General features: G+C 37.5%; 1 protein-coding gene and 1 pseudogene across 1 annotated transcript; both read right to left on the bottom strand.

Annotated features, from left to right (window-relative positions):
- Nucleotides 1-384: 384 nt before the first annotated feature.
- LOC107559812 (TLD domain-containing protein 1-like) lies at nucleotides 385-8,491 on the bottom strand (annotated as a pseudogene).
- An 8,186-nt stretch (nucleotides 8,492-16,677) lies between these two features.
- On the bottom strand, nucleotides 16,678-23,752 carry LOC107559813 (coactosin-like protein). Its single transcript, XM_016243778.1, has 4 exons — nucleotides 23,412-23,752; nucleotides 23,029-23,111; nucleotides 17,675-17,832; nucleotides 16,678-17,498 (listed from the first exon to the last, which is right to left on the bottom strand). Exons 1-4 carry the CDS (start codon nucleotides 23,486-23,488, stop codon nucleotides 17,388-17,390), a joined length of 429 nt encoding a protein of 142 aa, XP_016099264.1. The 5' UTR covers nucleotides 23,489-23,752; the 3' UTR covers nucleotides 16,678-17,387.
- Between the last annotated feature and the right edge of the window lie 1,092 nt (nucleotides 23,753-24,844).

The raw sequence follows: 24,844 nt of genomic DNA on the forward strand, positions 1-24,844 counted from the left end.
TTAGGATTGTTTGTGGTTAAATAATATGAATAACTCAAAACACCATAAGCAGCAAACAATAAAGTTATCTGCATATTTGATTGATACCAAGCAGGCGTACAGCATCTATCAAAGTTATAGTTTAAAGTTCATCACACACGATCCAACTACCCTGAATTGACTAAACTCTGAAAATGCCTAAAATCAAGTAGAAATGGCAGAAATGATTGTGATGAATCAAACAGACGGAAACAAAACACAAAAGTGACATTTTTATTTCCATATTATTTATTATGGTTTTGTAATATCATAATTCATCTTTATAAGAGAACTGAGGAAATCTTGACTGCTCTTTTACATTTTTATTCTGAGAAACGCATCTTTTCACATTTATGAATTTGGCAGGTGTTAATTGGGATGAAACAATTCATAAGCAAACAAATATGTTTTATATATTTATTTATTTTGAAATGTGAATCTTCCAGTTTAAAGACACTAAATGTATCAGTCAAGGCAAAATACAAATATATAACATCCAGATACTTGATGTGAAATGTAGACTTCAGTCACACGTTGTCAATACTCAGTGTTTAACAGTATTTGACAGAATGTATGCACATTTTAATATTTCACAGAAAGCAGGAAACCAGCTCCTGGATTTTACATATTAACATAAAAACTACACTGTATAAACTCCTCAGTAAGTGGTTTGCAACAGTGTGGTTTCCTCTATATCTACATTAGTGTAAAAGCACAAACCAAACCAAACACTGAAATGAAATACTGCTGGTTTGATCTACACATTGTCTTCTTTTTTTCCTTCCTCACTGTTCCTCGTCCTGCTCAGGTTCTCGGAGGCCTTGGCTGTGCAGGGTCTTCCCTGTCATTTCCATCATGGCCTGTACTTCAGGATCTGCATCTAATATGCTCTTCTTCTTCTCATCCTGAACGTCAACACAAACACTTTTTGAATCAAAATGCACACTCCAAACATACAAAATTCACTATAGTAACATTTCTATCATAGACCTGCTCCTGTTCTTCAGGTGGCTGCCCGACGGCCCACACCTCCACGGTGTCCAGTTTGAAGTCCTCGTCTCCTGAGAGCTGAGGACTGCCATATGTGGTGCAGCGTGGTCGAGCCCTACTGTGGCCGTGTCCAAAATCGCAGTCCAACCACAAGCCGAAATAGCCATGATGACCACCCATACCCTAAAAAGACAGTTAATTATGAATTTTTTCTTTGCTCCATAGTGTAATAAAGCCTTAAACACTGTTTAAAGGAATAATTCACCCAAAAATAAAAAATACACTGAAAATGTACTCACCCTGGGGTCATTCAAGATGTAAAAGAATTAGTTTCTTCATCTGAACAGATTTGGAGAAATTTAGCATTACATCACTTGCTCACCAGTGGATCCTCTGAAGTGAATGGGTGCCGTCAGAATGAGACTCCAAACAGCTGATAAAGACATCACAAAAATCCACATGACTCCAGTCCATCAATTGATTTCTTGTGAAGTGAAAAGCTGCTGTTTGTAATAAACAAATCCCACATTAAGATGTTTTAACATCAAGCCACTGCTTTCAGCTAAAATACGAGGCCTCTATCCATTATATTGCTTCCTCCAGGGAAAAGTCGACTCAACTGACTCAGGATAGAAATATGTACAGATCAAACACTGCTTACAAATGAAAGCAGTCCAAACCAGTTCTAAACAAATATGTCAGTGGATTTGGATGTGAGAGTATCACAGGGGATATACTTTTTTTTACTGGAGGAACTAAGTGTTATTATGGATTATGGACTGTGGATTATGCAAAGTTAAAACACCTTAATGATGGATTTGTTTCTTACAAACATGCAGATTTTCACTTTACAAGAGGTGATAAATTGAAATCGTGTGGATTACTCTCATTCTGACGGCACCCATTCACTGCAGAGGGTGAGCAAGTGATGAAAAAGAAACAAACTCTATGGCCTAAGGGTGAGTACATTTTGAGCAAATTTTCATTCTTGAGTGCTATTCCTTTCAAATTTATCTCACCAAGCCATTTGGCATAGTCTGCTGGCCCTGGTTCAAGTACATGTAATGATTGTTATAGCCTGTGCAGGTGAACACTCGCATGTATGGAAAAACGGAGAAGAGGAAGCACCTGGAATCACCTACAGTGCAAAAAGAAGAAGAAACATTAATTGAGATGCATAACACTGTATATGTTTTTTTCTTTCCAAACTCACCCTGGAACTGAGGTTTGACCTCCCAGCTTTGAGATGCAAAGCCCCTGAAGATATGCCCTTTAGAGTCCTTTACCAAAATGACAGTGGGACTCCGACTTTTGCAGTTGCCCACCAGCCGAGAAGGGTATGACTGCAGCCTGGAGATCTCCAAATGGGGGCAGGAACTCCAAAACGGGGTGGGAACTCCAAAATAGGGCATGGCTTCCTCCCATTGACAGGCAGGCACAGCACAAGAAAGAAAAGATGCAGTTCAGGAGATAAACAGTTAATAAGATTATGCGATATGAGATCGTTCCATAACAGCCCATCCGGACCTCACCGGACAATAGCACCTTTTTAGTTACACCCAGCATCACTATCCCCTCCTACCCTGCCAATTGCGTGCCCGGGATGCCCCCGTTGCTTAGAACAAAGCAATAGAGTAAACTCTTTCCCCTTCGCTGCGCTGTAACGGCTCGCGGGAGAGCTCGTGGGTGATTCCCGTTTATTAAGCAGAGCTTCACACTCCAGTCCGAACACCACTGGCCACGAGCTTTGGGCTCTACTCTCATGGAGATGTGAGAGTATCACAGGGGATATACTTTTTTTTACTGGAGGAACTAAGTGTTATTATGGATTATGGACTGTGGATTATGCAAAGTTAAAACACCTTAATGATGGATTTGTTTCTTACAAACATGCAGATTTTCACTTTACAAGAGGTGATAAATTGAAATCGTGTGGATTACTCTCATTCTGACGGCACCCATTCACTGCAGAGGGTGAGCAAGTGATGAAAAAGAAACAAACTCTATGGCCTAAGGGTGAGTACATTTTGAGCAAATTTTCATTCTTGAGTGCTATTCCTTTCAAATTTATCTCACCAAGCCATTTGGCATAGTCTGCTGGCCCTGGTTCAAGTACATGTAATGATTGTTATAGCCTGTGCAGGTGAACACTCGCATGTATGGAAAAACGGAGAAGAGGAAGCACCTGGAATCACCTACAGTGCAAAAAGAAGAAGAAACATTAATTGAGATGCATAACACTGTATATGTTTTTTTCTTTCCAAACTCACCCTGGAACTGAGGTTTGACCTCCCAGCTTTGAGATGCAAAGCCCCTGAAGATATGCCCTTTAGAGTCCTTTACCAAAATGACAGTGGGACTCCGACTTTTGCAGTTGCCCACCAGCCGAGAAGGGTATGACTGCAGCCTGGAGATCTCCAAATGGGGGCAGGAACTCCAAAACGGGGTGGGAACTCCAAAATAGGGCATGGCTTCCTCCCATTGACAGGCAGGCACAGCACAAGAAAGAAAAGATGCAGTTCAGGAGATAAACAGTTAATAAGATTATGCGATATGAGATCGTTCCATAACAGCCCATCCGGACCTCACCGGACAATAGCACCTTTTTAGTTACACCCAGCATCACTATCCCCTCCTACCCTGCCAATTGCGTGCCCGGGATGCCCCCGTTGCTTAGAACAAAGCAATAGAGTAAACTCTTTCCCCTTCGCTGCGCTGTAACGGCTCGCGGGAGAGCTCGTGGGTGATTCCCGTTTATTAAGCAGAGCTTCACACTCCAGTCCGAACACCACTGGCCACGAGCTTTGGGCTCTACTCTCATGGAGAATATTTATTTATATAGCATATTTTATTTTAGATGAACTAGAAACTATAACGTTTTTTTGTAAAAATGTAAGTCAATAACAATTGGCTGGAGCCAGAGCCAATGATGAAAGTCTTTGCGCGAGGAGACCCCGCCCCATTTTGGAGGTCCTGCCCACTTTTGGAGTTCACGCCGCATTTTGGAGATCTCGATCTGCAGTTATATCTACTTGGACCAGCCCGGTGAAGCTTTCCCCATGTATGTTTGTGGAGAATAGCAACCTCCAGGGGGCACTATGTCAGGCTGGCAGCTGAGGTGACAGGAACATCAGAAGAGGTATATTCAAAAGACAACGGAGGTCACTCCGGGGAGCATACTGACACGGAGGCAACAGAGTTGGGGGAGGACGGGAGGGCAACCTAACTCCTAGACCTTCACCAATCAGGAGCTCCAAAAACATGGCCATTGCTGGGATCCGGAACAGCCAGTCTTCCAGACAAGGAGTATCACATGTATTCTGATCTATAGAAACAACAAGGACTAATTATATTAAAGGGGTCATATGATGTTGCTAAAAATAACATTATTTTGTGTATTTGGTGTAATGAAATGTGTTTATGCGGTTTAAGGTAAAAAAAAACACATTATTTTCCACATACTGTACATTATTGTTTCTCTTCTATGCCCCTGCCTTTCTGAAACGCGTCGATTTTTACAAAACTCATCGGTCTGAAAAGCGAGGTGTGCTCTGATTGGCCAGCTATCCAGTGCATTGTGATTGGCCGAATACCTCAAGCATGTGACGGAAATGTTATGCCCCTACCATTACTGTGATGCCCTGTCCGGCCGGAGTGACGAGACAAAAACATTAAAACCCGTGCTACTCTACACTGCCCAAAAAACTCGCGTTTGAATCGTCAGTGGCAAATTCTTTATATATAAAAAAAAAAACGTACTTACAGTATGCGAGTCAGAACAGCCGGCATTGTAGTCTACTCTCCCAGGAAACAGTCCTCCATAAAATGCGCTGGACACATCTGAATATTTGGGTTGAACTGTTCTGGAACAGTGTTGTAAATACAACTTAACCACTGATTTCTAGTCGTGTCCTCTTTTGGAAGACCAAACAAAGTAGTTTCGCTTTCACAACGAAACACAGCGTCACACACGGCGAGCTTGAGAACGGCTTGCGGCTTGCGGCAACCACATGTGACGACCCCGGACTGGACTACGCTTCGTCCACGGTGAAAGCTGATCTGGCGATCCACAGTGTGAAGTTGATGTATTTCCTCAGCGACCAGCACGGATCAGCTCTAGACATGACAAAGCAGATATCGTCCTCTTTTGGAAGACCAAACAAAGTTGTTTCACTTTCACAACAAACACACAGCGCCTTCACAACATGGCGGCAGCAACAATACTACAGCGAGAATAAAAGTTACGCCTTCTTTCTTTGCGTGAACATTTGGGCGGCGTTATGCAAATCTTCCCACATCGTGACGTAGACATGTGGGGGCGTGTTAGAACAAGCCGTTTTAGGGGGGCGTGGCTGACTATTAACTTTTATAAAGAATATCTCTTTGGATTTGAGACTTTATTCTTTGCAACTTTACAGATCTTCTTTATGCACCAAGAGCTTGTAACACTCCAAAGAGAAAGGAAAAATTTAAATCGCATCATATGACCCCTTTAAATAGTTATTTTGGTGTGCACTATATCTGTTGGTTACAGATTTGTTATCATTAACTAAAACTAAAAGTGCAATAAAAAAAATTTACAGCTAAATACTAATATATATATATATACACAGTATATACACAATTTTTGAGTCATACTATTAATTTTTATTTGAATTTAAAACTGTTTATTTTGTTACTGCTACAAACCTGAAGATTTTAATTCAGAGGTCAGCTGTTCTGCCAGAAGCTTAAAACCTTGAGGCCCATCACTCATGTGATCTGGTTGCCAAGCTCGCAGATGCTCCCTGTGGGCTAGAGTCTGCACTGCAGCTGAAACCAGGTCCTCCACAAACTATTCAATAAACAAAAATAAAAATATTACGATATCATAGAAGCAAGAATGATTTAGAAATTGAATTGAGATGTTTTATTGTTAAATTGAGTTTGTGGGTCTAAATGGCTATCATGAGTCAGCAAACTAAGTGGTTTATCTGATTGTGGCTTTAATTAACTGTTATTATAGTTAACTAAAGCCATTAAAAATAATTGAAATGAAGCTGAAATAAAAATAAAATATTAGCTGAAAATTTAAGCTTAAAAATCAAAATGAAATTTATATAGAAATTATTCATCTAATAATTTAAATGTAACAAAATTACGAAAACTTAAACCAAAAATAAAATGAAAACTAAAAATATAAAAATGAATGAATACTATAATATATAAATAACACAACACCGATACTGAAACACTTTGTATGATTAGATTTTGGTGATACTTACACCTCTGATCTGCTCAGTTGTGGTAGCAGTAGCCTTTGCACCCTAAGCCATTGCCAAGACCAAAGGTGCACCTTCTTCTGCAGTTCCTCTAAGAATATCTGCCAAGAAAATCACCAGCTGCTCGCGACTTATCCCATCACCAGGGGGCACTGGCACTCCTAGATAAATGCTGTGTATGCCCTGAAATACTCTTTTTATCATGGATTCTGAGGCCATCTTTGCCATTGTCATCTAAAACAAATAAAAGGAAAACTGAAAAGTCAATATCCATGTATGTTAAAGGGATATTTCACTCAAAAATGAAAATGTTGTCATCATTTACTCACTCTCATGTCATTCCAAACCTGTATTAGTTTCTTTCTTATGTTGAACATAACAGAAGATATTTTGAAGAATGCTGGTAATCAAACAGTTGATGGTCCCCATTGACTTCCATAGTATTTCTTTCCCTACTATGGAAGTCAATGGGGACTAACGACTGTTTGGTTCTTCAAAATATTGTCTTTTGTATTCAACATAAGACAGAATCTTATTCAGGTTTGGAATGACATGTGGGTCAGTAAATGATGACAAAATGTTCATTTTTGGGTGAACTATTCCTTTAAGTGTTGGCACAGACATGCAGTTTAAACAATAGAAGTTTGAATGACTTGCATCAGTTCACCAGTCATAACATTTACATTTATGTTTTAGCACATGCTTCTTTTTAGATATTCTACAATACTCTTCTGTCTTTTTACAAATAACATCAGACAACATTTAAATGTTTATCCAATAACAATACCCAATTATTTATAACTGTCCATTCCATGAGGAAGTAATTACTGTATGTGGAAAATTTGAAAATATGTGGGCATTTTCTAAAATCAGTTCCCATGTGGTCTTTGAAACATTCAGTTTAAGCCAGTGTTATTTTAGTATAACTTGGATACAATTATACTACAATAATTTGAATTTTTATTATTTTTTATATTTTATTTTTCATTCTAATTTTAGTTAAAATTTCAGTAATTTTGGTGTATGTTTTGTCATTTCTGTCAGGACCACTATCGTCAAAGATGATTGACAATTAGCATACAGTTTGGATTGGTGGTATGGTTCTGTTCTGGGCAAGAACTTCCTGTGCATCCATGCAGCCTAGCATGGAGGAGAGCAGGGAGAGCAGCGATAACCCCCCAGAGTAAACAGAACAGAAGCAACATAAATGTATTGCAGATATCGTTAAAGTTCAATCATTTAATGTACACACCAGAGTAAACAGAACAGAAGCAACATAAATGTATTGCAGATATCATTAAAGTTCAATCATTTAATGTACACATTTAGAATTAGTCTGATTCAAAGGAGAATCAGAAGGCTGAATCCTGACTGACAGAGGAGGAGCTGGGGATGGAGGAGGGTAATTAGCTATTGAGCAATGCGAAAACTGCTGATAATATGCTTAGATAGGTGTCGTATTCCTATAGGTAGATGGGGATCAGCTGATGCGAGCTTAACTAACGTGACCTGCCAGAACTAACGCGACGCTTGATTTTTATAAACATTTTTAAAAGTATAATAGTTTTTATACATTTTCATATCAGTCTTAGTTATTTATTTTAGTTTTAACTATAATAACCCTGGTTCAATACAATGTCACACCAGAACACAAAATCATTAAGGATAGTGCGATGCAATCTTTTCTAAAGCTAACAAGGACATAATAGTCAACAAACTTAATCAAATAAATGTTATCATACAGACTCCAGCAGTTCAAGTATAACAGATCCAGTTCAATGTATTGTTATGTCACAGATGCTTACCTTCAACATGTCTAGGGATAAAACCTTCCCCGTTTTTCAAGATGAAACAGAGGAGCCAGATCCATGAAGCCTGTCAAATGTCCCCTCTATAACAGATCTCTCATCCGGACGAAAACGAGCCAGTCGTTTCTGCGCTACAACATTATCAGCGTTCCCCATCACCCTGAAGGAAAACACGAATCAACGTAAAAAATAAATGAACTAATTCATGGAATTAAGTGTCATGGGCACAACAGAATACATGAAATATTTATCCAGCTTCCTACTAAAACTAAGTGCTAATGGAAAATGTTTAAATACAGTGCACACTTGAGTTATGAAAGACTGAAGTGGGATTTTCAAGACCTGCTCAGCGGTTCAGTCAGCGTGACATTTCGACTCACGATGTAAACAACACACACACACACACACACACACACACACTATTTCCTGGTTCCGCACAACATCACGCGCAGAAGACCAATGAATGGAGAGAAACTTCGAAACGCGCTGTGATTGGCTGAATCAGAGCTGCGTCATCCGCGGAGGGATTGTGGTTTTCCTAGAGGCAAATTAGCTGGAACTTGTATCGAAAATAAGAAGAACGAAGGATACTACTACTAAAATTACATTTACCAGTACTAAAAAAAACACCACACGGTAGCTACTTTTTCTACTGCAACCGCTTTTTAATCTTAGATTTAAATACTAACATGATGTTGGGGAGTTACTACTTACATGTAATCAAATTACGTAATTTAATTACAAAATAAATGTAACTGTAATCAGTTACAGTTACTGAGAAAAGAATGTGTTACTTATGAGAATGTTAACGATTACAAAGGGGTTACATCTGAATTTTTTTTCCACACATACAGATTTGATTGATTTCTTTCATAAATTGCACTGACTGCTCTAAAATTTGAGAAACCAAATGTTTCAGGAGTTTAGGACACGTGCTTATTCGATAACTCTTTTATTTCCTATTTGGGTTTATGTATATGACTTTTTTTAAGATTAACTGTTTTCCCCAGGCATTGTTGGATATCAGTGTTAACCGCCATATCCAAAGATTTGATTTCAAATCATAGCTATTAAACTATTTCTTGTAAGGATTTTAAATCTGTATTTAACCTCAGAATGATCTCAAAGTAAAAAGATGTGCTAACGTCTGATTTTGTGGTGGCTGTGCTTTAAATCAAATTATTATAATCTTAATTCAAGTGATGAATGATTTTGTGTCGAGTCCTGCTTTAAGAACCCTGCCTGCTTTGCATGTTTCAAAATGATTAATAGTTGAAAACATAAGAAATTTAGAAAAGTGATCAAAAAGTAATTAAATGTAATCAGTTACATATTACATTATAAAGTAATTGAGATAGTTACACTACTTATTACATTTTAAATAGGGTAACTTGTAATCTGTAACCTATTACATTTCCAAAGTAGGCCTATCCTTCCCAACAGTGTGTGTGTGTGTGTGTGTGTGTGTGTGTACAGGTTTATATATCCTGGTGGGGACTTAAACCTGACTACACACAGACTCATGGGGACTCGTGTCACGGTGGGGACCTAAATTGTGGTCCCCACGGGTACAAAAGCTTATAAATCGTACAGAATTAAGTTTTTTGAAAATCTAAAAATGCAGAAAGTATCCTGTAAGGGGTAGGTTTAGGTGTAGGGTTGGTGTAGGGCAATAGAATATACGGTCTGTACAGTAGAAAAACCATCACACCTATGGAGAGTCTCCACAAGGATAGCTGACCAGACATGTGTGTGTGTGTGTGCGTGTGTATAATTAGTTTGATGTTAGTAGTGCCTCTTGTTGTCCAGAAGAGGGTAGACTAACACAGTTATTTAAAGCATCAGCCTTGTCTTTTCCGTAGGGTTTACAGATCTTTCTCAGCAGGCGATGAAAAACGCCTTTTAAGGGCATGAGATTCATGTGAGATCTGGGCGTGATGCCCGCTGACGTTCAGCAGTCTTAACCAGAAGTTTAAAAAGAAGCCGTTTAAGGGCATCCACAGAAATGGAAATAGTCAAATGAATTGGGAGGGATAGTATTCACGTCTGTGCGACGGAGACCTAAAGACTGGCTATCATAATGCAATGAATGAAGCGCAAAAGCTCACGGCAACGCAAATGAATGTTCTGCGCATGCGCATCAATCATCCGCCCAGCATGGAGGCTTGTTGAACTCTGTGCCAGTGCTCAGGGCTGAGATTCTCTACTGCTGTGAGGATTCCTTACTTCTCTCAAGTTAGTGGAAGCTGATCATTAACTGTCAAATGTATGTGCACACATTTGTTTTATCACATGGATATCACGTTCTATTAACTTAAATGATTTCTATCCCTTATCCCATCAATCCCTCTCAAAACCTTTCTTAATTTACATCTTCTAAACATCATTTAGTATGTTTATTAAGCTGTGTTTTTGTGACTGCTCCCTACAGTGTAGATGATAGTTTTTTACAGTTCTTTTGAAGCCAAAACCACCACACAGAGACATTTACTATAATCAAAATTAATATAGAAGCTATATTATATAGCAATATTGCTGTATATAGCTATAGAGGCCTCTCATAGATGCATTGGTTTTCATGCCAAGACTGTTATTTATTACATCTAACCCTCATACCTCTCAACATTAAATTTAAATCAATTAAATTATTAATTTGCTTTTAAGCATGATGATTTATGAGCTTTTCAAATTGGTAAAATGTTCACTTCATGAGACTTATCTTTAAGTAATCTTGAAAAAGCCAAGGTTTATACATTATACAGATCACAGAGCATGTGGACTACTATGTGAAGTTCACATGACGGGTTTTTACAACCTAATTTTACATTATCAGTGTGTACAGTGCAGTCCTAATGAGCAGGTGTAAACAGCAACAACGCAGCTATTGTGCTGCAAACCAACCTGCTTACGGTTTGTACATGCATAGACCTGGCCTTTTTCAATTTGGTTGTTCCTGTGGAAGTTTGGTGCTAATTGAGCATGTAGAATCAAACGTGACAGCATGTGGAGAGAAGTAAAAATTCTAATTTATTTCATGAAGCATAACTAATGTGCCGTTGATGTATTTATATACTGTAATATTTAAATATGCTGCGATGATTCTATAACAATCATGCCTCCTTTCTAGCTTCAATATGAGTAATATAACCCAATCACACATATCCCAATGTACTGTATATATAGCCTACTACAGTATATAAGCTCATAAATTCCCCATAGCCTAATATCTATCTTGTAATACAACCATTAAATTGCTTATTATATTGAACATGTATATTTTATTATTGCTATTTAATTAATTGTATTCAAAATAATTATATTCTAAATGTTAGCAATGTTGCATAACACAACTATTTGCATTGAAAGGTCATATCCTGTAGCTCTGTGTATCTTCGTTAAACATGTTTCTAACAGGCACAGACACAACCCGAGAGAAACGTTATCATTTTAAACCGAAAGGTTTCTCTGGCAGTAAGAGTAGTCACTTTTTGTGGCAGCTCCAATCTGCAAGTTGAGGCATGAGGTTTCTCTCTTTCTTTTCGGATGCTTCTTCTTTCTCCTTCCTTTATCTGCCACAGCCCTATATGGTAAATGTCTGTAGCACACTCATTATACAGGAAATGGTGAAAACCTTAGCACCCAGCTCATGCAAACACGCTGTGTTCTCTGTGGTGCTCATTTGTGTTTAACCATATTACTGTTATCAATGAAACACATTGTTTGATAAGAATCTAACAATTCACTCATTAAGAAAACACCCTTTGTTTATTTCTTCTTTTAGTTTTCTGTCTATCCTATCTTTATTTGAATATCATCAGATGCACATTAAACTGTCATGAGTGCCTTCAAGTGTGACTGATGCATAGCACCTGTATCTGGTTAAAAATATCAAGGGCTCTGTGTTGAAAAAATCTTAGTCTTAATTACGCCCTAACTCTTGCACACTCATTTTTGTTCTTATTTTAGTATAGTTATACAACTTAATACTGTATATAATATATTGACGGTTATTTTCCAGTATGATACACTCTCTTAAAATTTAAATGAACTCTTCATGAAATATGAAGTCAAATGGTTTGACAGATATTTTATTATAGGGGGTGTACTTGAGATTTCTAATTAGATAGTCATAATTAAACAGCTGAATTTGTGTGGGACTATAAAAGCTGACCTTTTCTTTTGATCTTTGCGCTTGACCTTTCATTGCATTGTGTTGGTCTCTGCATTGGATTGCTAGAAGTGGGCCTGATCAATAAATGAATAACTTTGTTATCCAGCTCATTGACCCATATACTAAAGAGCGATAGCCCAATTAATCAGACATTTCTAGTGAGCTAACATTTCAGGGAGATTGATAGATTTGTTTGGAATAATTAAACTGATCCAGATACAGACAGTTTCTGGTTAGGGTGCTTCCTCGTTCAGTACTGAAAGATTCTGTTGGTACCTGGTTAATGTTTATAATTGCATTTATGAATCCTTACCAGTGCTGCATTCTCATGTTACCTTTGATCATTCAAAAAAGTGTAAGACTTTTTTGCCAGTAAGATTTTTTAAGATAAATATGATTTTATCAAGCGAGCATGCAATGATTTCATTAGAAGTTAAATAAAAAATGTTTACGTTGTTAAAAATATATCTAAGTAAATCCTTTTTTATTTTTTTAACTTTATATTCACCAAAGAATCCTGACAAACAATAAAAAATAGTATCCACAAAAATATTAAGCAGCAAAACTGTTTTCAACATAGATAATAAAAAGAAATGTTTCTTGAACACCAAATCAGCATATTCTTAAAGATTATTTGACACTGAAATAATGGAATATGGAAACAGAAATGGTTTATATTATATTATAAGTATATATATATATATATATATATTAAAAAAGTAAAGTTTCAATTAAAATTACATAGTATAATTTACTAAATATAATTTATCCAGTTAAATTGGCTGGTCAAGTCCAAATCTGACTAGTAGAAAATTTTTTTTTTTTGATTTTGCAGATTAATTTTACCCTGAATTTGAGGCATTTTCCAGACCAATTAGCATTTCTACAAAACAAACCTTCATGAAGCTCTGCAACATTCAAGAGGGGGCTGAATCCAACCCACAACTGAACATATGGTCAGTGAATGATGCGAGGCTCTTGTTCTAAAGAAGAGTGTATTATAATATTTTATAAATGTGTAAAAATATTGCTGTTTTTAAATAGCTCCAGAACTTTCAACACCTGTGGTTAGCAACACATGAGAACATTGCAAGTTGGGTTGTTGGGAACACTGTTGGTTATGGGGACCCGAACACTGGCCAGCAGGTTAGTGACAATTGGAGCACGGAGCCAGGTTTGGCTGGTTGGAGTGCATCTTGTTAGCTCATGACAATGGCAGCACTGTGCCAGAGCCTGAATGGTTCACAGGAACATTGCGAAGTGACCCATTCACTCACTCTCAATGGGCGCCCCTTTCTTGCCCCAGTTAAATCCCATCTTCCTCTTCCCCCAAAGCCAGACTTAACCAAACTAACCAGCAGTCCCTCATGCCATTGTCGCTAGATTTCCTGTAGCCTTAGGCCCAGATGTAAATAAAGGTGTTTGTATTTAAACAAATTCCCCTTAGCCAGCACCTCCGAAACATCAGAAAACTCTATAATAAGGCAAAACAGCAGATCATTGAGTAAACCCTGCCCTCCACTTGGGTTCTTCCATTCTAGCCATGAAAGGTTAACAAAACACTGTGTTTGTTGTCATCAGACTCCTACACTACTGACTTGACTTAACTGCCAATCAAAACAGATTTCATGTCAAATAGCCTTAAGCCACTAACAATTTTTTAATGTATGCAAATTGCTAATTTGGTGAGCAAAGATGTGTACAAACCATACTTACACATACTTGAAGGTTTAGTCTTTTTAAAAAGAAAATAATACTTTTATTCAGCAAGGATGCATTTAAAAATGAAAATGTTACTTTCTTCAGTAGCACAACAGTTCAGAAGTATCAAAAGTATTTTGTACACAGTGTGTGTGTGTGTGTGTGTGTGTGTGTGTGTGTCTGTGTACAAAATACTTTGAAAATAGTAAATGTAGGGGTCAGAATTTTTTTCTTAAAGATATTAATACTTTTATTCAGCAATTTATTAAAACTAACAGCAAAGACTTTTACATTATTACAAAATATTTTCATTTTTAAATAAATTCTCTTCTTTTGAACGTTCAAAGATTACTGGAAGAATGTGCATTACTGTTATAATCGCAACTGGCAACCACAAACATTTTAAGCAGCACAACTTTGATAATAATGAGAAATGTTTTTTGAGCAGCAAAGAAATCAGTATATTAAAGTGATTTCTTCAGGGTCATGTTGAAAAAGAACTGTAAAAAAGTTATTTTAAAATATTTGACAATATTACTGTTTTATGGTACTAATCAAATAAATGCAGCTTTGGTGAACATGTAGAGACTACTTTCAAAAACTTTCATTGACCCTTAATATTTAAACACTAGTTTACATTTCTCTTTTGTAATATTATACCAAAACAATCATCACATGGCTTCAGTTATGTGTGTGGGGTATGAAATACACTTGAACTGGGAGGCCTCTGGAATGCAGGAAGGATCCGAGCAGAATAGCTGGCAGTGACTTCCTTGTGAACAAAATGCCAAAGAATCTTCAGAAACATGTCCACACACACACGCACAACATTCTTGCTCTCAAACACACATTCTGTATGACAGCGAGTTGTAGAAAAGCAAGCAAGCGAGCGAGTTGTCAGAACACGTACGTCTCTCAAAGCCCCATAAACGGGCAGGGAGCTAAATATAAGGACTGGCCTGTCTGACTGACAGAGAGTTTGTGTGGCTTAAACAGGACATTCTTGATGACAAGATCAATACAAAGGCCGTCCCTCTGTGTGAGGAGAAACTAATTAACATTCACATGTAATTTATCTCATTAAATTAGTCCCCAAAGTCACTCAGCAACACCTGCTGCTACTCAGGCTATTCCTGCTAAGATCTGTTACAAACACAGCTAATAGGCGCAGTGCAGCTGCTAGCATGTTTAAAATGCTTTTTAGCATGTTGCTAAGTAGTTTCTAGGTGGTCAAAAAGTCAAAAAAGCCCAACCACATGTATGGATGTACTAATATTATAATTCTACCCAATAACTGATAGAGATTAAAATTTCATACCATTTTGTCTTAATTAAATATAAAAAACTTAAATAAATGTTTGAAATGTTTAATTTAGGTGCCACTATTATAATGTATAGTATAAAAATGTATATTATTTTTAATTATTTAATTATTAATTATTTTAATATTATATATTTATATATATGTATAATCTTTTGTCTTATCTGATGAAAAAAACAAATGTATAATTTTTAAGGTAAAAATGTATTTAAAACACTTTTGAACAGCGGTGTAATTGAAATGGAAAAATAGGGGAAATGAGCATGTACAATTAAACAATACTGACTTATACCAATATATTAAATAATGCCTGTCGTTTTTTAAAGTAAAAATGCATTTCTTCTATTGTTCATATCTGTAGGACAAACAGTGCAGCACGATTTACATGCCAAGGTTTAATACTAGCAATGCTAAGCTCAACTGACCCAATTTGACTAACTATTAAGACAACACAAACATGTAGATTTTCCACAGGCCCTAATTTCAGCGTCTACATTCCTGCCTCACGTCTCTCTGTGCTACCAAAACTCAGCGTCATAAAAGCAGCCTGGAAGAAGCTTATAGATTATGGATTAAGCAATTATGCAGTTGGGCACACATCTGTTGGACTGAACGCAAGGCAGGGAGAGTAGGAAGAAAGATGGGGGGAGGAGAAAAGAAGAAAAGAGGTTACAACAGAGGGGAAAGGGGGGCGGGAAATGTTTTTGGGGTCCATTATTGACAGGCTTTGGAGCAGAGCAGCTTGGCGTGAGGCAACCCAACCACAGCGCTGGCCATGACAGCCCCTGGGAGTCCCCCATAAACCCTCTGGGATTGTTAGCATTGGTGCAGAAGAGTGTTGTGCCAAGCAGCTGGCATTACCTTAGCGATGGAAAATAGTATCAAAGTATGGTAGCTTTATTCCACCATAGGAAACAATTAGTTAATGACTTTTTTCACAATTCTGAGTTCTATCCCACAGTTTTGACTTTTGTTTCTCATAGAAGTTGGAATTGCGACGTTAACTTGCAATTGCGAGACATAAATTCTGAAAATAAAAATCAGAATTGTGAGACAAACTCGTTATGAGAAGAAAAAAAAACATTCGTGAGTTGTGAATTGTGAGACAAACTCAGATTTCTGACAAGAAAAAGATATAAACTCAGAATTCAGAGGATAGTCAGAATTGCAAGAAAAAGGTCCGAATGTGTCTCGCAATTTTTACTTTTTTCCTCAGAAATCTCAGTCTACATCTTTTTGTTTCAACCACAGAATAAAAAAAAAGGTAATTGCAACTTGAAACAAAGTCTGAATTGAGAAACCGCAGATATTATTTAATTATAATTTTTTTAATCCATGGCAGAAACGGGCTTCCATATCAAAGAGTAATCACAAACAAAGCAAAATATAACACACAAGGACAAAACATCTTGAAAAACCAACAATTTTATTCTGACGTGATTACTTTTGTGACCATCTTATTTCTTTTCTTGGCTCGGGAGGCATTTTTATTTTAAAGGAAGAACCACAGGTTGTGTTTTTAAAGCAAATCAAACCTACTTTTTAATAAAAAAAGAAAAATGACATTCTTGGGTATTTTAATTTAAACCAGAATGAAGGCTACACTAGAGAAATGGCTGCTCCTTGGTCGGGTGGAGAGTGCGAAACAGCCAATCAGAGCTACGAGATCCTTTAAGACTCCACCCCCTGCATGCAAGTAAACCAGTCACAGTGCAGTGTCTGCAAACACACACATACACAAATGCACACATTCCATGATGTCTTCCTCTCCATGGGAGATTGAGACAGTAAACACAGTGGTCTGTATTCAGCAGGGAGATGAAGATTTATAATAAACCCCTTAGAAAACAATGCTGGACTTGTATGCTCTCCATTGATTATACAGTTACAAAAATGCCCCTGAAGAAAAAGAGAACCTCATAGCACTAGTAGAGATGACTTTGAGATGATGCACAGTACAGTAGATAGATACATCAACCATGGCCAGACTGGCAAGAGGGGTGAGGTATGTATATTTATGTTTGTCTGTGTGTATGTGTATGTCTGTGTGTGCGCGTGTATGAGATGACGTTTTCCTCTTCCTTCTCCACCAACCCTATGGAACCCGCCCCCAAGTTCTATTCGGCCTGGGCGTCGTAGTTGGCCCCGCCGGCCTTTTTCAGCTCATTGCGGAGATAATCCTCCTCCAGCTCTCTAGGATCACTTATCATGAACTCCTTGGCAAAGTTCTGCATGGAAAAACATACTATGAGTGATGGAGGGAAAGGTGTGTTTGCATGTATGCACCAATTTGTTTACAGTGAAAAAGACCTTGAAATCTGCTTGTCTGGGTGTGGCGAAGTTTGTAAGTCTGAGAGCGTTTGCATATGGCATAAGCTATGGAATCAAATAATGCAAAACCCACCTGCACAATGTCTTTTACCAGTGTCTTGTCAGTGCTAATCTTGGCTCTTTGCAGTCCGCTGATGTTTTCGCCAATCCAGGTGATGAGGGTGAATTTGGCACGCTTGCTCATGGCATCACCCGTTGTGATCCTTACAAACCCGAAGAGACGGTTGTCATCTGAGAGTCAAAGAGAAAGAAATCCTTAAGTTGTGAAATTTTCTGGATAGTTGCTCGTTTCTTTGATGACTGTGAATTGTTTAAAAGTGTTAAATGCGTAACTATTTAAATTTATTCCATATAAAGCAAAACATTTGCTGAGAAAAGCCAACTAAACTAAAGATAAATCAGATTTTATTCTGGCAGACAAGAAAATCATTAAAGATACATTATGAAAAGTGGCTTTAGAAGTAAATTTTTTTTATTGGATTGAAAACATTTTAAATAAATGAATACATTTTAAAATATAGCTGCAAGCAACAATTACGGGGCCAAGCACTACAGAGGCAAAATGAGCTAAGCATGGCATGGAGCATCAGACCAACTGCAGCAATGAGTAATTAAAGCCATTTTAGGATGACTGTATTTGAAATGGCTGAAAAATCATAAATACAAACACTAAAAATATGACTTAATGGTCTATCACTTTTGACCAATAGGTGTCACTTTTATCAAATATGTGTGATGTGTTTTGTGTTAAGTGACAATGGCATACAAAAATGGTTTCGTCTATCGATGCAAAATTCTTTTTTTTGTCAGCACGGTCTGAAGATGATCTGACTCGATTTTGGTGAAAATCAGACCAACGGTTGAGGAGGAGTTCGAAAAAGAATGTTTTCAACATAAATCATAATGGCGGACAGGAAGTTCAGCTGACTATGGCATAATCCTCTTGACCAATAAGTGGCGCTGATACCAAATTGATGTGTCGTGGTCAGTGTGAGGTGACAATGGCACATACAACGTTTGGTGTAAATATGTCAAAGCTATGCAGAGATGCAGCCCTCAGATGCAGTTTGGCATCTTTTCAGCAAATTCGTTGATGCGCTTAACGAAAACTGTTCCGTATAGACACGAAATCCATAACTTTTTGCCAGCTTGGTCTGAAGATGATCCAAGTTTGAAAAAGTAGGTTTTCCACATGAATAAAAATGGCGGACAGGAAGTTCAGCCAATTATGGCAAAATTGGTATCAATGTTCTCGGCATGATCCAAGGAATCTATCAACATCAGTCTCATTACAATAGGCCAATGAAAGCAAAAGTTATTAGCATTTTTAGAAATTTCATTATAACCCCCAAACTTTTTGAGCACCATCAGGGCATGGTGTCAAAGATGCATACCGAGTTTCGTAATGATATGTCAATGCGTTCGTAAATTATAGCATTTTATGACAAAATTCAAAATGGCCGACACCCAAAATGGTTGACAAGGGAAAACCATTCAGAAGTTATAAGTAAAAATAGCCATTTTTCATATCTCCTGACCACTAGGTGGCACTGCTCTGAAACTCTGCAGGTAGCCTCAAGTCATGCTTGTTATAACACACACCAAGTTTGGTTTCAATACGCCAAACCGTTGCGGAGATATAGCCTCACATCCATTTTAGCATGCTTTTTGTAGAATTCGTTTGCATGTTATTCGAGAATGGTTGGACGAATCAACTTGAATTCCATAACTTTTTGCCAGCATGGTCTAAAGATGATCTGAGCCAATTTTGGTGAAAATCAGACAAACCGTTTAGGACGAGTTTGAAAAAGTAGGTTTTTCAGAAAATTCAAAATGGCGGAAAAATTTTCATGACGGAAAATTACGTCATATAGAATTTAGTTTCTAGCCCTTAAGGTTCAAAAGTTATTAGCATAAACATGAGTGAAACTTTGGACAAGTGGTGGCACTAGAGAGTTTGAGTTAGAGATTCTAAATTTGCTATGGTGACTCATAACTTTCATAACTTTCCTGCAAGCGGTTCTGTGGGCTGCCATAGACTCAATAGCGGAAGAAGAAGAAAAAGAAAGCCAACGGATACAATAGGTGCCATCGCACCTTCGGTGCTTGGCCCCTAATAAACAATAATAATAAATAATAAAAAAGTTATAAAATAACCAGGGCGGGGGGAGTCAGTACAGTTTGGTTTACTTCCATATTACTGAACATAAACCTATCACTGGCCTACAGTCACAAACACTGACATCTACGTTTGCTTTTGGTTTGTAATTATTTTAAGCCAACAACTTATTTCACTTTCATAATCCGGCCTTTTCTAGTTAAACAGTATATTTAACAAGAAAACCGAGTGAAAAATGAAGTGGAGCAATGGTGCCTGGAGGGGAGGAGTTAAAATAGTAAGTGGGATTCATTATGTCAACTGAAAGGGTGGTGCAAACTATTACATTTTGATAGGGCATTTTTATTTGGAATAACATGCATCAATGAATCAAGAACAATAAAACATGGAACTTGATTTAAAGTAGATATAATCAGGTTTGATTTCATCTTGAAGCTCATATTAATGTGCTTCATTATTGTCACTCCAGTCCAGTTTAGCTGAACTTTGTCTGTTTAATAACAAGGAAGAACTTGAACACTGTCTCCATTGTAGCGAGTGTTTTGAATCTACACTATTGCATTGTTTTCTTTTCCAGAGAAAGACGTCATGATATGAAATGCAATCTGAGAGCATCACGTGGGAGCGGCGGACAAAGCTGGGAAATTTAAGCTCCATGACATCATACCACATGAAAAACAAGGAATAGAGAAAGTGGGTGAGGACAGGAGGTGATCTAGTTAACAAACTCTATTGATAAGGGTGATTTACAGTGTAATATTTGATCTGTAACACTCCCTGTCTCTCTCAACTTTACAGCTGGCCACTTCTTCCCAAATGTGCTACAACTGCATTGCAGTGGCACTGGGACTAGATTCAAAGATAACATCAATTGCACTTATGGCGTGCTTCTGTTTAGACACTGACAGTATCAGAGAGATATTGTGCGGAAGAAAGCTCTTGTTAAACCATTCATTCAAATGTTAGTGGTGCACACCTTTGCACTTTGATCTTTATTGATCTGTGAAAATAGTTTCAAACTTCTGCTTATATGCCTAATAATTAAAGCGATAAACAACTGTTTTATATATATATATATATATATTAGGGATGCACCTATATGAAAATTTTGGCCGATACCGATAACCCATTATTCGTTATTTTTGAAAGCCAATAACCGATATGTTGGCCGATAAATCTATATCCAAATTGTTATATACTTTTTGAGAGCCTGATTACAAAAAAGGTCTCATCATTAAAAGCCACATCCCAAACACTTCAACATAAGCAGCCTAGTTTGAAGCATCCCTAATATATATATATATATATATATATATATATATATAAATTGTTAGTGTTTTTTTTTTTTACTTGGTAACATTTTATTTTACTTTTATAACATATAGGCCAGTTTTAAAAAATGGCTGCTAGAAACCAAAGGGCATTACGCTCTTGTTCCGTCTTGTACAGGGTATAATTTACAGTGGTTAAATGCAACCTTAGTAGGACTTTACTGGAAAACAAATGCTCAGGTGAATTCCCTTGGCTCTACTTGAGACTGATAATATCTGGTTTTCTGTTGTTGATTAACTGGGCTTAAGGTTTAAGAAGCTAAGTCAGGGAACCATGGGTAATACTGTCAGTTGTATTTGGCACATTGGCTGTTCAAGTTTCAAGTACAAAGTGGATGATGAATCTAAGTCACATTATAGAGACCTCTGCTGTATTTTAACAGAACTGAAACCTCGAACAAACCACATTTAGGAAGTGAGCGTTCAACATGCCAAGTGAACGGGAAAGCATGGACTCTAGTAAAAATGAGAGAGTTGTTCTGTCTTATTTTACGATTGCGTGAAAACACGGTGACACACTGACATTTTTGCGATGTGTCAATGCTTCCACACACTTCTACTTCCTCTTGCGTGTGCGGCACATTTCACTTCCAGAAAGTCAGCATTTTTGTGCTGACTACATGTGCACTGTACTTCCAGGTTTCCAGGCTATGATGATGCAGCACAACGAAATATTTCAAATATTCAATCTTTTAGACATCACCTAAAAAAAAAACGAGCTTTCTTTTTATATGAAAAAATGTGACCCGCTCTATAATTCCGAGTCACTTTGACCCAGAAACCCATTTTGAATTTTATGTTGATGGAGCAGATAATAAATGAAAGCATTCTAAAATCATATTCTTCAGTAAGAGATTTTCTATCACATAAAACCACATAATAAAGTTAAAATAATTCATAAAGCTACTGACTGCCACTACCTATCTCTTTATAAAGCAGAAATTTTGCAACTATATTTTCATTTTGTCCTATCCACTACAGAGTTTTAGGGAGATTCCAAGGTCCACTAGATTCTCCAACTACTCAAAAATCTACCAAAATAATAAATGTATTGCTGGATAAATCAGTTTATGGGTGGCTATGGCACAAATGACATCTTTTCTGTTTGGATTTAAAACATAAGTAATTATTTCACAAGTCAACTTCATGACTAAAATATTCTCCATAAACAAAAGTGCTTATTGTCACACACTGCTCCATATAGGAAGACATATTTGATCATCTGTCAGAGCACAGAGCAGGAAACCAAGGCATTGCAACATTTGTACAAGTTTACATCTGCTAGTGGCTGCATAATCTACTCATGGAGACTGAACTGAGCACCACGCCCAAATCTCTGTTCAATTAAGATGACAGAATGAGAGGCGAAAATTACATCATGTCATTCTTTCAACGGAGCTAGACAGTTATTTACAGTTATAAAAAATATAGTGCACCCAGTACAACATACTACATTTGCAGTAGCTCAAATTACTGGTCCCAAAACCACAGATACTGTATATTAGAATAGATATCAAGTACGAATAGTAGTATGAATACAAATGTGTTTCTTTTTGCTAGAATCCTCTCATTAAACTTCCCACCAGTTGCTTGGCCTCATGTCATGTCATCTAGGACAAGTATGAAACCATATTTGGTATGGTCTTCCTTGGAAAATGAATTACTTCCTAGTGATGTGATGTAGATTTAAAGGGACAGATCACCCCCCCAAAAAATGAAAGGTCTGCCATTATTTACTCGCAATCATGTGGTTTCAAACCTGTATTGTATACGTGTTGTTTTTTTCTTTCTGTGAACTCATAAAATAAGGTTAATCACCATTTACTTTTGACTGAGTCTGTCAGTCTCATTTAATTATAATATATGCCTTTCATTTTTAGGTGAACTTTCCCTTTAACACTTGATTTGTTTAACTACTTTGCCAAAAATACCTCCCAACAATAATAAAAGCAGGTACATCTCAAAGAATGGACTCACCTGTACACTGACTCTTGAATTCTTCGTAGTCGGATCCGTGACCAGCCGGTACAATGGTAGAGCCATCATACTTAAAAGATGCCCTTTAAAAATCAAAATTGATATTTTAACTGTTGTCAAATGCTGGCTGTGGCTCAAACCCTAGAGAGCAGCCTATCTGGCCAAAATGCTGCCTAGATAGGCTGCAAACTAGATTTGGACACACTTCCCCTGTGTTACAAGACCCATCCCTACATGTTGCACAACACACTGTCCATGAGTCAATTAAATCGGCGTTTAATGTTTAATTTGAAAGATTCTAATTGTTGAAACACTGTAGCGAGTTCAGCCAGCACGCGCCAAACCGCATCTCTGGATGTGCAGTAAATCAAGGCTTCACTCACCAGCATATATCTGAGCTGTCGTCTCGCACCAGATTGTATGCTTCTCTGCAAGCCTCTTTGTCAATTCGCGTAGCCATTTCGACGAAGCGAAGGGAGATAATGTATCTAAACGCAGAACAAAGCCGGGGGGATGAGAGAAAATGCGGATAAATCCCAAAGTGCGACAGAGGGGCTGCTGGTGTAGCAGGGAGGTCTCTTCTCTCAGTGGGATGGAGAGGCAACTAATTTCACGACTCGATTCATTTCCTATTGCCTCTTAATGGGCGTTAGTGATATTTGTCTGTCAGGTTGCTGTTCCAGTGAATTAGGGAGCTCGCGCCAGTTTCACCTCCTCCTAATGGCCAACTTGGGTATCGAGCTACATTAAATCCACCCAGTTCTGTTCTGTCATCTAACAGTTGGTCTGAGTTGCACTGCCATCTTGTGGACCTGGGTTGAGAACAATGGGTTGCTTTCTTGTGTAATATTTGATTATAGATTATAGACGAGAATCAGGCCTACCGTAGTCGAATCATGCCAAGAAATATTGCCTTTCATCTTAAATGAAATGTATGTATGTATATATGTATGTTTGCATGTATGTAAGAGCTTCTTAAAAAACCACAACAAATTCCTCGTGTGTTTGCGCACACTTGGCGAATAAAGCTGATTCTGATTAAAATAAAATAATTTAAAGAAGCATATCACTTGCCCTCATTATTAAATCTTCAGTATAGCATAACTTAATTTAAGAACAACAAATATGATAATATAGTAGCATAAAAAGTTTTAAAAAAAAAAATATATATATATATATATATACTAGATAGGTAGATTTAACTTAAGCTTAAATGGGTTAAAAAGCCTTCTGTGTGTTTACGTTTGAGTTTTTGACAGTTGAAGTTTGAAGGACCCATCAGAAAAGATATAAATAGCCTACCTAATCAAAACAGCCGGAAGGTTTGTGTCAAGTTTGATGGTCATTCCTTTAAAGCTTTAATGTTAGAAATGTAATCTCAGAAAAAGAATCGGAACAATGATAAGCTTTAATAGTACATATGTAGGCATATTGGCTTTGTCAAGCCTACACATTCACAAAGATAACCCCTTTCTTCTATATTCTTTTTACTACTGCTACTACTACTGCTACTACTGCTGCTGCTGCTACTACTACTACTACTACTGCTGCTACTTCTACTACTGCTGCTACTACTACTACTACTGCTGCTGCTGCTGCTACTACTACTACTACTACTACTGCTGCTGCTGCTGCTACTGCTACTACTACTACTACTACTACTACTAATGCTGCTACTACTTCTACTGCTGCTGCTACTACTACTACTACTGCTGCTGCTGCTGCTACTACTACTACTACTACTACTGCTGCTACTACTACTACTACTGCTGCTGCTGCTGCTGCTGCTACTACTACTACTACTACTACTGCTGCT

This window comes from Sinocyclocheilus grahami, unplaced genomic scaffold, assembly GCF_001515645.1.
Source record: "Sinocyclocheilus grahami isolate Dianchi unplaced genomic scaffold, SAMN03320097.WGS_v1.1 scaffold700.1, whole genome shotgun sequence".
Classification (NCBI taxonomy): Eukaryota; Metazoa; Chordata; class Actinopteri; order Cypriniformes; family Cyprinidae; genus Sinocyclocheilus; species Sinocyclocheilus grahami.